Source organism: Acomys minous (genome assembly GCF_964271855.1).
Source record: "Acomys minous genome assembly, chromosome: 5".
NCBI lineage: Eukaryota > Metazoa > Chordata > Mammalia > Rodentia > Muridae > Acomys > Acomys minous.
Window position 1 is genome coordinate 130044906 of NC_140494.1, and position 15205 is coordinate 130060110.

Here is a 15205-nt window from a genome sequence, read left to right on the forward strand (position 1 = left end):
CTACAGCTCTCCCTCCCTGGCTTCCTTCTCTTGCCACCACAGCCCAGAAGGAGCTCCCGAACCTCTCGGGTGGGACACTCACCTCTGAAGGGGGACTGGGCTCGGGTGATGAGGAAGAGCTTCTTGCTCTTGCCTGACTGATTCTTGCGGATGTCGTAGCCCATCGTGTTGCAGCGTCCCTTCTTGCAGTTCAGACACAGGCCCTGGCTGAAGCTGTCCATGTCGCTGCACTGGAAGCCGATGCTCTGCAGGTCGCTGTGTCGCAAGGAGTCAATGAAGAGGTGCACCGAGCGCTCGTGGGCGCATTTGATGGTCTGGGGTATGGCTGAGACACAGGACGAGAAGGCCGTTAGCGCCCTGAGCCCCAAGTCAACAACAAAACACTCAGTGGTTTCAGCCCTAGGCAGATTAGTGTGTGTGTGTCTGTGTATGTGTGTATGTGTGTGTGTATGTTATGTGTGTGTATGTGTTTGTATGTTATGTGTGTGTATGTGTAGATTAGTGTGTGTGTATATGTGTGTATGTATGTCTGTGTGTATAAGTTAGTGTGTGTATGTGTGTATGTGTGTGTATATGTGTATGTGTGCATGTGTATGTGTGTATGTATGTGTGTATGTGTGTATATGTGTGTGTATGTGTGTATGTATGTGTGTATATGTGTGTATGTATGTGTGTATGTGTGTGTATATGTGTATGTATGTGTGTATGTGTGTATATGTATGTGTGTATGTGTGTATATGTGTGTATGTGTGTATATGTGTGTGTATGTGTGTATGTGTGTGTATGTATGTGTGTATGTGTATATATGTGTGTGTATGAGTGTGTGTGTGTGTGTGTGTGTGTAGCAGGCTTGCTGAGTTCTCTTAGTCGGTTGTAACAGAAAGATAAAGAAAGTAGACCTCTGTAGGTGCCACACCGAGACCACCCTGCTATTGTAGGATGCACTAGGAGGTGGCTTTAGAAGCATCGCATGTCACTAGGGAAAAGCCAGCTGTTTAACGAAGCAAGACAGCACCACTCACTGCTGAGGCCCCACACGGCTAGCAAAGGCCCAGTGCTGAGGTCTGCATGGAAAGCTACTCGGAAAGGGCTGTGAGCTTCCTCTGTCCTTATCAGAGCCACGTCAGCCAGGTTTGGGGCCCAATTCTGAGGCAAAATGTTTATGGGTTAGTATTCTGGGGCAGATTGGGGGACAGCAAGATGGCCTACTGAAGAAAGGGGTTTGGCTTACTACCAAGCCTGAAGGCCTGAGTGTGATCTTTGTGACTATGACATGGTGGTGAACATAGAAGACTAACTCCTGTAAGTTACACACACACACACACACACACACACACACAGAGAGAGAGAGAGAGAGAGAGAGAGAGAGAGAGAGAGCACAAATAAAATGTAATAAAAAATAAAAGTATGAAAAAGCAAAACAAAAAAATTAAAAGTATGCGTGCGCGCGCGTGTGTGTGTGTGTGTGTGTGTGTGTGAGTGTGTAAGTGCTGAAGTCAGAAGACAACTTGCAGAAGTTGATGCTCTCCTTCCTCCCTTACATGGTTCTGGGAATCCAACTCAGATCCTCAAGTACACATGGCCGGTGTCCCAAAACACCAAATCGTCTTCCGGGTTCACTAACCCCGCCCCCTCCCCTTGTTTTAAAGATAGGGTCTCATGTTGCCCAGACTGGCCTTGAACTCCTGGTTTCCTCTGCTTCTACAGTGCTGAAATTACCCCACACCTGGTTTTATGCAGAGCAGGGGTTTTCCGGTGCAGGCACCCTGCCTATGAAGCTAATACCTGACCTCTTTAAAAAAGAAAACCTCCCAATATCTAATCTAATCTTGTAACCAATTATTCTCCAGGAATGTCAGGGAACTACCAGAAAACACAGGACCGCCTAAAGCAAAGGTCGGGCACGGGTTATTCTGCCTGGACCGATTCCCTCAGTGTTTTAAGACTGAACAGGACGTTGGTCACGTGGGTCAGCAGCAGCTCCGCTTGCTGAGTGCCTCTCCGGAGGGCTGAGCTGCTAGCCGTCCACTCGAGCGCTCTCCCCAGCCGTGCCTGGAGGCAGCAGTGTAACAAATGAGAAACAGTTTCAAAGACCCTCACAGGCTCCTGGAGCTCACTGGGAGGGAGTAGGTGTACAGGTGTGGCTGCGGGAATACCCCAGAAAGACAGCCCCTTAAACAAAGGGTGAAGGACTCTGGAGTTTCTCCTCACCCACTGTTAGCTAAGTAGGGTGCATAGAATTAGTTGTGTCATTTTTAAGTTTAGTGTTGAAGAGAAAGTGGCAGTGACGGTCAGCACGTGTTCTAGAAAGGAGGGAGCAACAGGTAGGGTTAGGACTCAGTTCTCACCAGGGTTAGTCAGTACCCCTGGAGCAGCTTCCTGTGTCACTCTGGGGAGGGGTGGGAAGTGATGGCTCCTGATGGGTGCTCCTCCCGCCTGGCCTCTAGGACCCTCTGGACTGTCATGGGAAGCACCTGCCTGGGGGCAGCGGGGCACTAGCCCTCCAAGAGGCCCTTGGGATCCTCCATCCGAGTCTGTAGCTTTGCTGGTTCGTCGTGGAGGCCTCAGGAGAGCATGGGGAACAGGCTGAGGCTCTGGGCTGTGGCTCCCTGTCCTTACCATTTAAGCCGTGCTCTGCAATGTGTCTGTAGAGCTCCAGGAAGTGGCAGCCGGGCTGGAAAGTGCCCCCATTGGGGTAGAAGTCATAGTGGGCAACGGGCTGTTTGATGCCCACACTTAGGCCCATGTGCTCCCGGGTAAAGGTGTGAATGGCATCCACAAAACTGGCGTCGTCCAGAGAAAGACGGTGGTTGGGAGGGGCTCCCTCAAACATAGGGCCTGCGGGGTCCAGCCCTGGTAGGAAAACAAACAAAAGCCAGGGTAGGTCAGCGTGGGGAGAGCAGCAGAGAGCTCTCCTCCGGACTCTGCGGTCATTTCACATTTCTGAGCAGGCAGGAAGAGGAAAACAAGGGCTTGGTGCTTCTCCAGAGCCTCTAACTGTAACCTTTATGCTGGGGAGCCATAGAAATTCATGGCGCCGAAAATTACCCAGGCCCAGGCATCATTCTAAGGGGAAAAGAGGTTTGCAGAGAGGACCAGGAGGTAACAATCAGGTTATGAGTGCGTGCTTGATTTATTTAAGCAAATCAATTTTAAGTGCCTCCCCCTGGCAGTTTCTACGGCATCTGTTTGCATAAAAAGGCAGCAGCCCACGGGTGCTCATTCAGCTCAGGTCTGATTTCTTGGGCGAAGGAAGGATTTGTTTGCCTGTGTGCTGTCACCACTAGTCGTGAACATGCCGGCTTCCTACGCGCACGTCATCTTATCGAACGTCCAGAACAACCTTAGGAAGGGGTGAAAATGTGACCTGGTAGGGCCTTCTGTAAGCCCAGCTCCAAGAGGCAGACGCATGGCTCCTGGTCTCTGCTTGGGGGAGGGCGTGCGTGCGCCATGGGCTCTCTCCTTCTCCGAAGGGACCCTTTGGTGCCAGGCCTGGCTGCCATCCCTGCTGCAGCCAAGAGAGGAGCTGACAGTGAGCTGTGAGGTCACCTGCTCTCCAGCCCTCCTGGAGCCGTGGTGTGTTCCTTATTTCCTTCTTTAGATTGACAGTTCTCTGGCTGTCTCCTGTGTGGGTGGCCTGGCTATAATGCTGGGATGTGGCGATGCCAACTGATATGGGGGGGGAGGGGAGGGTTGCTGAGGGCTCAGGCCTGACAATGACTCACTTTGTGAAACTCTTTTAATTTTCCATTGTGTGTGTGGTGTGCAGCGTGTGGTGTGCATGTTTTCATGTGTGTGGGTACCCGTGTGTGTGTGTGTGTGTGTGTGTGTGCATACGTGTGTGGGGTGTACATGTGTGTGTGTGTGTGTGCATACGTGTGTGGGGTGTACATGTGTGTGTGTGGGTGTGCATACGTGTGTGGGGTGTACATGTGTGTGGGTGGGTGTGCACGGGATGCCTGGAGACTTGTGTCTGGAGTCACCCCTGATTGTTCTTTCACCATCTTAGTGAGGCAGGGTCTCTCAATCAAACCCAGAGCTCGCAGAGCTAGGCATGGGGCTCCCTTGTGTTTGCCCTTTGAGGCTGGAAGTACAGGAGAGATGGATGCCACACCCACTTGGCATTTATGCGCATTTGTGGGATCCTAACAAATTCAGGTGCTCAAGCTTGCTCAGCCGGCAGTATGTCCCCTACACACTCTGTGTGTTTTCTGAGCCCTTCTAGCAAGGCTTCTTTGGTGAGGAATTTATGCAATTGGAGGCAGGAGTATCAGGCTAGATAAAAGCTGTTTGTTTGTTTGTTTTTTTGTTGTTGTTGCTACAAAATGTAATTGGAATCCTCTTTTGGACCTATTTGAAAGAGTCATTCACTAAAGAAAGGCCACAGGGCAAGGGCTGTCCTGTTGCTGTCTGCGTTCTCATGGGTAGCAGCAAATCCTGACGGAAGTCATGTTGGGGAGTGTTTGGTGTCACCCCTCAATTAACAGTCAAGGCAATGAGCATAGGAAAGCAGGGGCTCCCTGCGCCCCGCGCCCCGCGCCCCGCACCCTGCCCCGCGCCACTCCCCGCGCCCCGCGCCCTGCGCCCTGAGCCCTGCACCCCGCGCCCGTCCCCTGTGCCCTGCGCTCCACGCCCCGCCCCGTGCCCCGCGCTGCTCCCTGCTCCCTGCTCCCTGCACCCCGTGCCCTGGCGCTTGCGTGGGGTTACCCATCAGGGGTACCTGTGATTCTTCCGATCCTGCGCTTCCCACCCATGGCGCTGCCTGCGAAGCCCGACACGTGCGCTCCCAGGCTGTACCCGATTAGGTGAACTTTGCTTCGAGAAAACTTCACAGATTCCTGGAAGACAGGGCAAGAGGGTTGAAGGAGGGGGTGGTGTGAGGCCAAGAGCCTCCCTTAGGGCCTTCTTCCATGGGGCACCCATCCATGCTTGACGCTGCCCACAAATCAGATGTTTTATATTGGGAAACTGGCCTGTCACCTCACTGACCATCACCTTGGGTGATGGGATCAGGGTAGGGGTAGTCTCCTGCCTGCCTGGCTTCACCTGGACATTGGTGCCCTGTAGAAAGTGGGGATCCCTTGTCTTTGCCTTTTAAGGCTGTAATTACAGGTGGGATGCCACACTTATATGGGATTGATGGCTTACAAGTGTGCTTAGATTCCTTAGGACAGATGTATCTTTTTTTTTTTTCTGAGCAATACCGGGTGAAACACAGTTGTTGTAGGCCACATTGGCATGTCCAAACTGGGACCTACATGTCACAAGAGCACGTGTACACCTAATTTTGTATAACATTGCGACAGGACATTGTTATTTACAAAGTTCATAATGGATAACTGTGCATTTAAAGTTTAAATATTGTGAGAAAAAAATCTCAATTTTCTTTTTCCAATTTTTTTAATGACATTTTGTATGTGTGCGTACATGTGTGTGAGGTCAGAGGACAACTTGAGGGAGTCAGCTCTCTCTTTCTACCACAGGAGTCCTGGGGATTGAACTCAGGTCCTCAGGCATCGCAGCAAGGGTTTAAACTGCTGGGCCAGATCACTGGTCTCCCACTATGTTTGAGGATTTTGTACTGGATTGCATTCCTAGCTACCCATATGTCCCAGTCTGCTTTCTGTTGCTGTGATAAAACACTGACCGAAAGCAACCCAGGGAGGGAAGGGTTTATTTTAGCCTCTTGCTATGGTCCATCCATGATGGAAGTCAGGACAGGAATTAAATCAGAAGTCATGGAGGAACCCTGCTTTTTGGCTTGCTCTCCATGCCTTGCTCAGCCTGCTTTCTTGTATAACTAAGTACCACCTGCCCAGGGATGGCGCTGTCCACAGTGGGCTAGGCCCTCCCACTCCAATCAGTAATAATAATAATGCTGATGATTATAATAATATGATAATAATGATTATGATGATGATAATAAATTGCCCCTACAGGCTTATCTACTGGCCAGTCTGACAGAAGCATTTTCTCAACACGTTTACTCTTCCCAGATGACCCTAGCCTTGTGTCAAGTTAACAATGCACTCTCCAGCATGCCATTGACTCATGGGACAGCCGAGGAAGTGATTGGATGCTGCTGCTCCGGGATGAGGGAGCGGGAATGCAAACGGGAATGGTTGGTGGCTGGAGAGGAGGGAGAAGATGGGGAGGCCTCATATCCAGCCTCAGACTTGCAAGCTGAGCATGGAGGTCTCCTGGGGTTGTAGGAGACCAGCTGACCTCCCTTCCTGTCAGAGGGGCGGGTGGGTGGTCTTACCTCCAGCCATAGGAGAAGAGCAGCCACCTTCTGGCCCACAACACGGGTGTTACGAACGGCAACAGCATAGTGTTGGTAAGCCAGGGAGATCCATTCCACTAACCCCACGTTTACGGGTTGGGACTGTCGGGACTTCAGCGCGCCCACCATCTTCCAGATCCACGTTTCTAGCAAGCCATCCACCTGAGGGTGGGCCACAGACTATCAGCCTCACTTAGGGGAAAGAAGAACCCTGTGATAGTCTCTGGGGTTCTGAGTACACAGTCCTCTTTTTCTCAGTCTCAAGGACAATGTTAGATCTCTTCCCCTAACAGAGAGACCGGGGCCTGGGATTTCTCAGCCCAGCTGTCCTGTGCGTTGGTCAGCCCATTTCTAGCCCCACCCATGTGGTGTCAACCCCGTCTCCAGCCCCAGAGTTTGAAAACACAGAGTGCCCAGGCCTTGCCACATTCTCCCCACCTGATAATCACTGTCTGAATTTTTCCCCACGGTAGCACTTTCTGAGCCCTAAAACAACGGAAAAATGTGTGAAAGTTAGGTCCAAGAGTTGACTTGAGAAGGTCAGTTCCGCCGAGCCTGGGGTCCCACAGCACCTGTCCTGCCCTCCTCTCCCTTCGGGGGGGGAGGAATCTGAGACCTGGAGCCCCACTCTGTGTGTCGCCTGCTTGAGATAACTCATGGGGCATCTTCCAGGGTGCTCCCAGAACTGTTTGTGCGGTGCCATGTAGGATAAGCAGAGGCGAGGAAGGGGAGAGGTGTGAAGGTGGCCATACCCGACGCTAAGGCACTCCAGAAAGCAGTGTAGAGGCGTAGAGGGGGCAGTGTGGAATGACAGACGAAGGGACTGGGGAAATTTGGGAGGTTTTAAGGCTGAGCTGCAGGAAGGGAAATGGTAATGCTCCATCCCTCAGTTCCATCCCCATTAGCCACCTTCTCTCCCTTCCTTCCAGGGAGCTGAGCTGTGTTTATTTGAAGAGATACTTACTAAGAGCCAAGTACCCCAGCTGAGCTGCCTTGCGTGTGTTCTACTTAACCCATGTGCCTCCATTACTTCAACAGTGGTGTGAGAATGTTGCCTTCCTTACAGGAGGGTTGTAAAGACCAAAGGAGTGAGTGGTGGGTGCAGACTTCCTAAAACAGTGCTGGGGGCCCAGACAGGGTGCCGAAGCCCGTAGTCCTCGCAGCAAGCCCTTGCTGCTGTCAGCATCAGTCTTTCTAGTGTAAACGTAAGGTGGTCACGGTGGCAGTGATGATGATGGTGATGGCAGAGGCTGCAGAGGTTGCATACTCTGGCCTAATGAGAATTTGAGGCCCAAGAGCACAGTTTGCTAAAGGAGCTTGTAGCTTTGGGTTGCATTTCAAAACTAAACTCATCCGTTCGACAACTAATCCAGTTGATAAACACTTTGGAGGACCTACTGTGTGCTGGGTACCAGTCTGCAATGTCAGACAAAAACAGGGCAGAACCCTTCTAGGGAGGCTTAGTGGGTCAGAGAAACTGAACCAGAAAGCCCAGTGGAAAGAGGAGCCATGGGTGCTGGTGCCTGGGAACTCAGGGACCACGTGTCCTGCCCTGGAGGAGGGCTGGGGTGTGGAAGGGATCTGCAAGAGGCTCTGCAAGAGGCTCTGATTGAGACAATACCTACAGGAAAAGGAAGGCTAATCCAGAGACAAGAATGAGGGTGCTAGTAAGTGATCAGAGGATAGGAGGTGACAATGGAGGTGACAGGGTGGGTGGCTGGGCCAGTCTATTCCCTAGAGCAGGTGAGGTGGGGGGCGGGTATCAAGAATTTTTTGTTTTGTTTTGTTTTGAGACAGGGTCTCTCTGTGTAGCCTTGGCTGTCCTGGACTCTCTTTGTAGACTAGGCTGGCCTTGAACTCACAGCGATCTGCCTGCCTCTGCCTCCCTAGTGCTGGGATTAAAGGCGTGCACCACCATGCCCGGCTTATCAAGAATATTTTTAAGTCTGGGGATATAGCTTAGTCAGCGTAGTGTTTGCCCAACATCCATGAAGCTCTGGGTTGCATCCCTAACACTGCATAAACTAGCCAGAGACACACACCTGTTATCCCAGCCCTTGGAGGTAGAGCCAGGAAGGACAGGAGTTCAAGGTCATGCTTGGCTACATGATGGCTTTGAGGCTAGCTCTTCAGAAAAATAATTTTCAAGTTGATGATAGGAAATAAATTCCAACATGCCAGTTGTAGGAGAGTGGCTCCATTGGTAAAGCACCTGCCTTGAAAACTCAGCGCCAGAGTTTGATCCTTAGAAACCACATAAAATTCTTTGATGCCATGCTCGAGAGATGGGTCAAGGTTAAGGATATGTACTCTTTTTGCAGAGGACCGGAGTTTTGCTCCCAGCACCCATGCCTGGCAGTACACAACTACCTGTAACTCAGGCTCCAGGAGATCTAGCACCCTCTTCTGGCCTTGGAGGGCACCTGTACTCTCATGCACATACACAGAGACACGCAAATACGCATAACATTTCCCCTACCCTGCTCACTCCTGGAACTGAGAAAACTGGGAGGCAGTTTACCATCCGATTTATCATCATTGAAATCCAACCCACTATCAAAGAGAATACAGAGAGGCACGCACAGGAACACACAGAGAATACAGATGTCAGTGCTTCCTACCGACCACCCGTGGATGATCATGACCAGAGGCTGGGAGGCGTTGAAGCCACACTCCTGCAGTGTTTCCGGGCGCTGGAGTCGGAGTTGGCAGCCCAGGTGATCGCTTTCATTTCTGAAGAGCAGGAATCTGGTCTCTGTCTCCTGGGATGGTTTCTTTGCATCAGTAGCTCCCTGGCTTCTCTCAAGTGGCTCTGCAATACAAAGCCGGGATTCTGGGTTAAGCCTGGCATGTGTTCCATCAAAACGCTGTTCCCTGGGACCACCATGGGCGGTTCTGAGCTCCAGCTGCTGGCTATTGGAAGGTACTGGGAACCAGCATGAACTCCGTCTTTGAGGAATCCCTAATGATACTCATTGTGAGATGGCAGCAGGGAACTTGGAAAGACCCTACACCTGGTAAACATCCAGCAATGCACTAGAGGCTTGACCCCAAGGCTTAAGGAAGGTAGCTAAGGCCATTAGGACTGAGGCTTGCAGACGGCGAGCTTCACCTCAGATCACAATTCCAGGGAGAGGCAGAGTCAGGATTTGAACCCAGGTCTGTCTCCAGGGATGGAGAGACAGCGGAGAAAGCATGTTACTGCAAGCAAGTTTTCCAAGCTCATCCTCTTCATTTTTGCTGTAGGCATAATCTGTAGCACGAACTCTAAAGGGATTCAGTGTGTGTGGGGTGGGGTGGGTGTAAGATGGGGGGAATCTCAAAAAGGGTGATGGCTTGCCCTTGAACGCTAAGCATGACCTGGAAGGATTACAGGGGTTTTGTGTGTTTGTGATGGAGAGTGGAACCTTCTAGCTAAGGCAACAGCACAAAGAACAAACCAGAGGCATGAGAGCTCACAACCAAAGGACACAGAGAGAAGCTGGCAGGAGAGAGCACGGATGCCAAAGACCTTGCCCTTTACCTAGTGGGGGCTGGGAGGAGCTGGTGGCGTGCTTTCCTTGCAAACACAAGGGCCGGAATTAAACTCTCAGCACCTACACGTCAAGCCAGGCACTGCAATCTGTGCTTGGGATCCCAGGCTGTCCTAACTTCACTCCTGCCCCTGGGATAAAGCGTCCCGACATATTTGTGAGGCAGATGATATATGTGATGACAATACGTGATGGAGATTGATTTACATTTAGAAATTTAGATGCACCAAGATAGGAAAGATGTCTTCTTCAAGGCTGTCAAACACAAATAGCCAAAGCACTAAGAAGGTAACATTTATATAAGGGTGTATTGTGAAACTGAGCTCAGGTCCAGCCCTGGCATCTGGCACTTCTTATCGATAGATGAGTCTTGTCTTTTGATGAGAATTTACCCCTGCTGGTCTCCCGGGGCCTCACCCTTCTTGTGCTCTGAGAGCAAGGGCCAGCCCAGGTGCCTGGGGCCGGCCAGCTGCGCAGGAGATGATGGAGAGCCTGGGGAGAAAAGAACGGCTGTCCCCTTCTGCCTTCGGATTCCTTCCCCATGGGGCGTGTGTGTGTGTGCATGCACGTGCTGACAGTGTTTCGGGTATGCATCTATTTCTTCCTTCCTCTTCTCAATGAATGCATGCTGACCACCTCTGATGCTGCAGACCTGGCTGGGTCTGAGCCGGAGGGAGGTGGGAAGGCAGGTTTGCATGTGGCTGCCCTTGGGCTGCAGTGAGGAGGAGGAGGAGGCGAGGAGGGCTGGGGAGGTGCCCAGAGAAGAGGTTGCCGTAGAGAGCCCAGGTTAAAGACTTTTCATGCTCCTGTCCATGAGACGTGGTGGAAGGAAAAGGGACTCTGATGCCTAAAGTAGTGAGAGTCAGTGGAGGAGCACACGTTGGGGGGATGTGGTAAGGAGGGGTTTAGCTAATTCACGCAACTCCAGGAGTCAGACCTGAGATCCATGATACAGAGAAAAAAACCCTTGACTTTAGTTCATAAAAATCCATAGCTGAAAAGAGTGGCACAGAGACACAAGAGTGGCAGTAAACCAACCAAGACAGGTTAAGAAAAATTTAAATTGTATCTTATTTGTGTGTATAGGTACATGTATGTGCGTATGCCTGCACCTTGGTACGTGTGTGGAGGTCAGAGGACAGTGTTTAGGAGTTGCCTCTCTTCCCAAGAATTGACCTCAGGTCATCAGGGCTGCCTGCAAATGCCTTCACCCACTGAGCTATCTCACAGGCTGCCAGGCAGATTCTTAACAATAACATCCTAAAATATATTTCGTGAGAGGACTCAGATTGTGTTCCAAGTCACATTGGAGCATTTCCTGTCAGTCTTGTTTCCCTTCCAGAGACACTTGTCACACAGATTTTAAAAAGGGGGTTGGGGGTGGGATTTGTTTGTATTCGTGGGTAAGTGTGTTTAACTGTATGTGCACATGAGTTCCGGTGCCCACAGAACTGTCTGGACGTTCAGAACCCCTTGAGCTAGTCACAGGCAGTTGTGAGGCACCAACTTGGGTTTTTGGGGAACAGAATTCAAGTCCTTTGCAAGAGCAATGTGTGCTCTTAACCACTGAGACATATCTCTCCAGCGTTTTTTTTTAATGATTATTCTTTTCTTTTCGAGACAGGGTTTCTCTGTGTAACAGCTCTAGCTGTCCTGGAACTCACTCTGTAGACCAGGCTGGCCTCGAACTCACAGAGATCTGCCTGTCACTGCCTCCCGAGTGCTGGGACTAAGGCCTTGCGCCACCACGCCCAGCCCCAAGCTCTCCAGCTTTTATCTGGCCTTTCTCTGAGATCAGATAGGAATGGTTTTGTATGCCGTTTCACCTGCCGTGATAGTTTTTCATAGCAGTAAAAATTCTTCACAAGGGCTGGACGTGGTGGCGCACGCCTTTAATCCCAGCACTCGGGTGGGAGGCAGAGGCAGGCAGATCACTGTGAGTTCAAGGCCAGCTTGGTCTACAAATCGAGTCCAGGACAGCCAAGGCTATGGAGAGGGACACTGTCTTGAAAAACAAACAAAACAAAACAAAATTCTTCACAAACATGATTTTGAAAGGTTATAAGATTTATATGTTTTATGTATTTATTTAGTTCATTGTTTTTAGCATCTTTGTTTTCCCAGGACTGGGAATCAAACCTGGGACTTTACATGTTGGTAAACACTCTGCAGATAAGCTACATCCACAGTCCATGTTTTTAGCATTTTTTCGTGTGTGTTGGTGTGGGTGTACATGTACATGTGTGTGCACATGTGTACAAGTCAGAGGAAGGCATTAGATTCCACAGAGCTTGAGTTGCAGGTGGTTGTGAGTAGCCTGTTATAGGCAATGGGAACCAAGTTAGTCCCCTGCAAGATGGCGAATGTTCTTAATCACCGAGCCATCTCTTTAGCCTCTCATGCCTTCTCCTCCTCCTCCTCCTCCTCCTCATCCTCCTCCTTCTCTTTTGGTTTTTTGAGACAGGGTTTCTCTTTGTAGCCTTGGCTGTCCTGGACTCTCTTTGTAGACCAGGCTGGCCTCGAACTCACAGAGATCCACCAGCCTCTGCCTCCCGAGTGCTGGGATTAAAGGCGTGCGCCACCACGACCAGCTCTTCTCACATCTTCTTAAGAGACAAAGATTCCAGTGATATGAAGCCAGTTGGTACCGAGATTTTTGAGAGGGGCAGTGTTTCCTGAGGCAATCAGCCAGGTACTTCAGGAGAGTCTGCAATCCACCTACTCTGGAAGAGGAAATGGCGGGCCTAGGGTTGTCCTCTGATGGCAGCAGGTTCCCGGGAATACCAAGCACCTTCTCCTTTAGTCAGGAGGATTTCAGATAATATTCCTTGCAGTGGTTTCTGCATTCCCAAGCCAGCTCGTGGTTGGAAGAGCCTTCGAAATTCATACCAGGACAAATTACATCTCTCTCTCGGGCAAAGACACCATCAGGTGGGTGGCTTCGGGCAACTGAGCTGGGCCATCTGGCCTAGGAGAAAGCCAGCTGAAGGCTCTGCTTGGCCTTCCTTCCTTCTGCTCACAATGCCTGTGCTGGGTGCTTCTGTTTGGCTGAGCGTGTGTCAGGTGCTTGCCGGGTACTGGATGAAGTTAATGAAGCAAGAGCACGAGAGAGGCCCCAGTGCTAACGTGCCCCTGCAGAGCTGTGTGCAAAACATCTCCATGAGGTCATTATTCAGTTGCACTCCAGCGTGTGTGTGTGTGTGTGTGTGTGTGTGTGTGTGTGTGTGTACACACTCACCACACTCTTGCTCTGTAAACATGTATTGCTGAAAATACTCTCAGACCTGGCAGGAGTCCCCTGGAAGACCATAATTTCTCAGTGTCCCTGAAGATTCTCCGACCACATCCACAACCTCTGCCCAGGATGGCACATCCCTATGAGATGAATGTAGCTGCCACGCTGTGGCTGCTGGCATCAAGTCCTGGTTTAAAGTTGGGCCATGTTGATGTTGGGATTTTTTTTTTTTTTTGTAAGAGGTTGGCATTGTAGCTCAGTTGGGAGGTGCTTGCCTAGTATGCCTGGAGCCCTTCGTTCCTTACCACGTTAGTAGCACAAACCTGTAATCCCAGAAATTGGAAGCCAGAGGCAGGAGGATTACAAATTCAAGGTCATCCTCAGCTAGACAGGGAGTTTGAGGCCAGCCTGGGCTACATGAGGTCCTACATCAAAAAAGGGGAGATGACTGAAGAGATGCTTCAGAGGTTAAGGTTCCAAACTACAGCCGGGCGTGCTGGTGCATGCCTTTAGCCTCAGAAGTCAGGAGGCAGAGGCAGGTGGATCTCCATAAGTTCCAGGACAGCAAGGGTTACACAGAGAAAGTCTGTCTCACGAACAAACAAACAAACAATTGCAAACTGCTCTTGCAGAAGACCTGAATTGTGTTACTAGCATCTCCTCCAGGCGACTCGTAACCCCTTACAATTCCACCTTCAGGAGCTCTGATGCCTCTGGCTTCCGTGGGCAACTATACTCTGGTGTAACATATCCACACAGACACACACCTGCACACATAGTTAAGAATAGTAAATACAAATCTTTTAAAAAGAACATGAATTGGGAACCCTATTCTCGGACTTGTGGCTCCTCTTTCCTACCTGTGGATAAAGGGATTCATTGGGGCTCTGCTCTGCCCACAGCTTGTTGGTGCGCGGTGGTGCACAGGCCTGGAGAATTACCTGGCCTTAGTCCCAGCTGCTGCTAAGGCTCTGCGGCTGTAACCTCCTGGTCTGCTCTGTATCAGCAGATTAACAGAAGCACCCCAGTAGGATTATTCTAAGTCAGACGTAAAAACACATCTTCCCCAGGGATGTCCAACATTTTGGCTTCTCTGGGCCACACTGTATGAAAAAAGAATTCTCTTGGGCCACACAGGGGTGTCCAGCTTGTGGCCAGTGGGTTTTTGAGAGAGTATTTTTGTTTATCTTTTCAGACGCACCGGGACACGAAGTTTATATAAAAGACCTTATAGTTCAGTTACAAAACCACAAAAACCTGGACACAGCACCACACACCCCCTGCCCTGCACACACACACACACACACACACACACACACACACACACACACATCTCATGTTTTACACAAGGTCACTATTTTGTCCTGGGTGGTATCCATAGACATGCTGAGCTTCAGGTTGGATGCACCTGCTTGAAACTAAACAGAAGGAAAGATTTACGGGTCCTCTCCCTAGATCATGTGAAGTCCTGATCTTCCAGCTCTTACTTCTACAGTGTCTAGGGTTACAGATGCGTGTGCATGTACATGTGCACATGTGTGTATGTCCGTGTGTGTGTGTGTGTGTGTGTGTGTGTGTGTGTGTCTACCACCCTATTTTAGGCAGTGGAGAATGAATCACAAACTACTTAATAAGAAGAGAGACTGAATTTAATCTGGGCCATCTATGTTGACTGCTGAGGGGCCTGGCTTGCTTTTGGGGAGGGCACAGGTGCATCTAGCCTTTCCACTTGGCCGGCAGCCAACAGGAGACATGGAGAATGGCTTTGACTATTAAGAGTTAGCCACAAGCCAGATCTCTGGGAACATTCCAGACAGAGATCTGGTGGGAACCTATGTGACGGGTAGAGGCTAGTTCGCCCTATTTGGCTACCCTTCCCCACTCCTATTTTCCACGTTGTAACCTTAGTATTTTTTTTTCAGATTTTTAAGTTTAAATTTTTTTGTGTGTATATTAGTTGCATGTATGACATGTGCACCATATGAGTGCGATGCCCAGGAATATTAGACAAGGATCTTGGATCCCCTGAAACTGGAGTTATAGATGGTTGTAAACCACCATGTGGGTGCTGGGAATTGAACTCAGGTCCTCTGCAGTAGTAGCAAGCTCTCTTAACCTCTGTGCCATCTCTCCAGCCCTGCACGGTACTTTGAA

At 50.3% G+C, this 15205-nt stretch overlaps 1 protein-coding gene across 1 annotated transcript in view; it reads right to left on the reverse strand.

The window, feature by feature from the left end:
• The window catches only part of LIPC (lipase C, hepatic type), a 150151-nt gene that overhangs the window by 15230 nt on the left and 119716 nt on the right, over positions 1-15205 (reverse strand). The window contains exons 3-7 of the mRNA XM_084782740.1: positions 8905-9095; positions 6263-6445; positions 4721-4838; positions 2620-2853; positions 83-325 (exon numbers count right to left, since the gene is read on the reverse strand). Coding sequence (XP_084638866.1) covers positions 83-325; positions 2620-2853; positions 4721-4838; positions 6263-6445; positions 8905-9095 — 969 coding nt within the window. The remainder of the gene's footprint in view (positions 1-82; positions 326-2619; positions 2854-4720; positions 4839-6262; positions 6446-8904; positions 9096-15205) is intronic.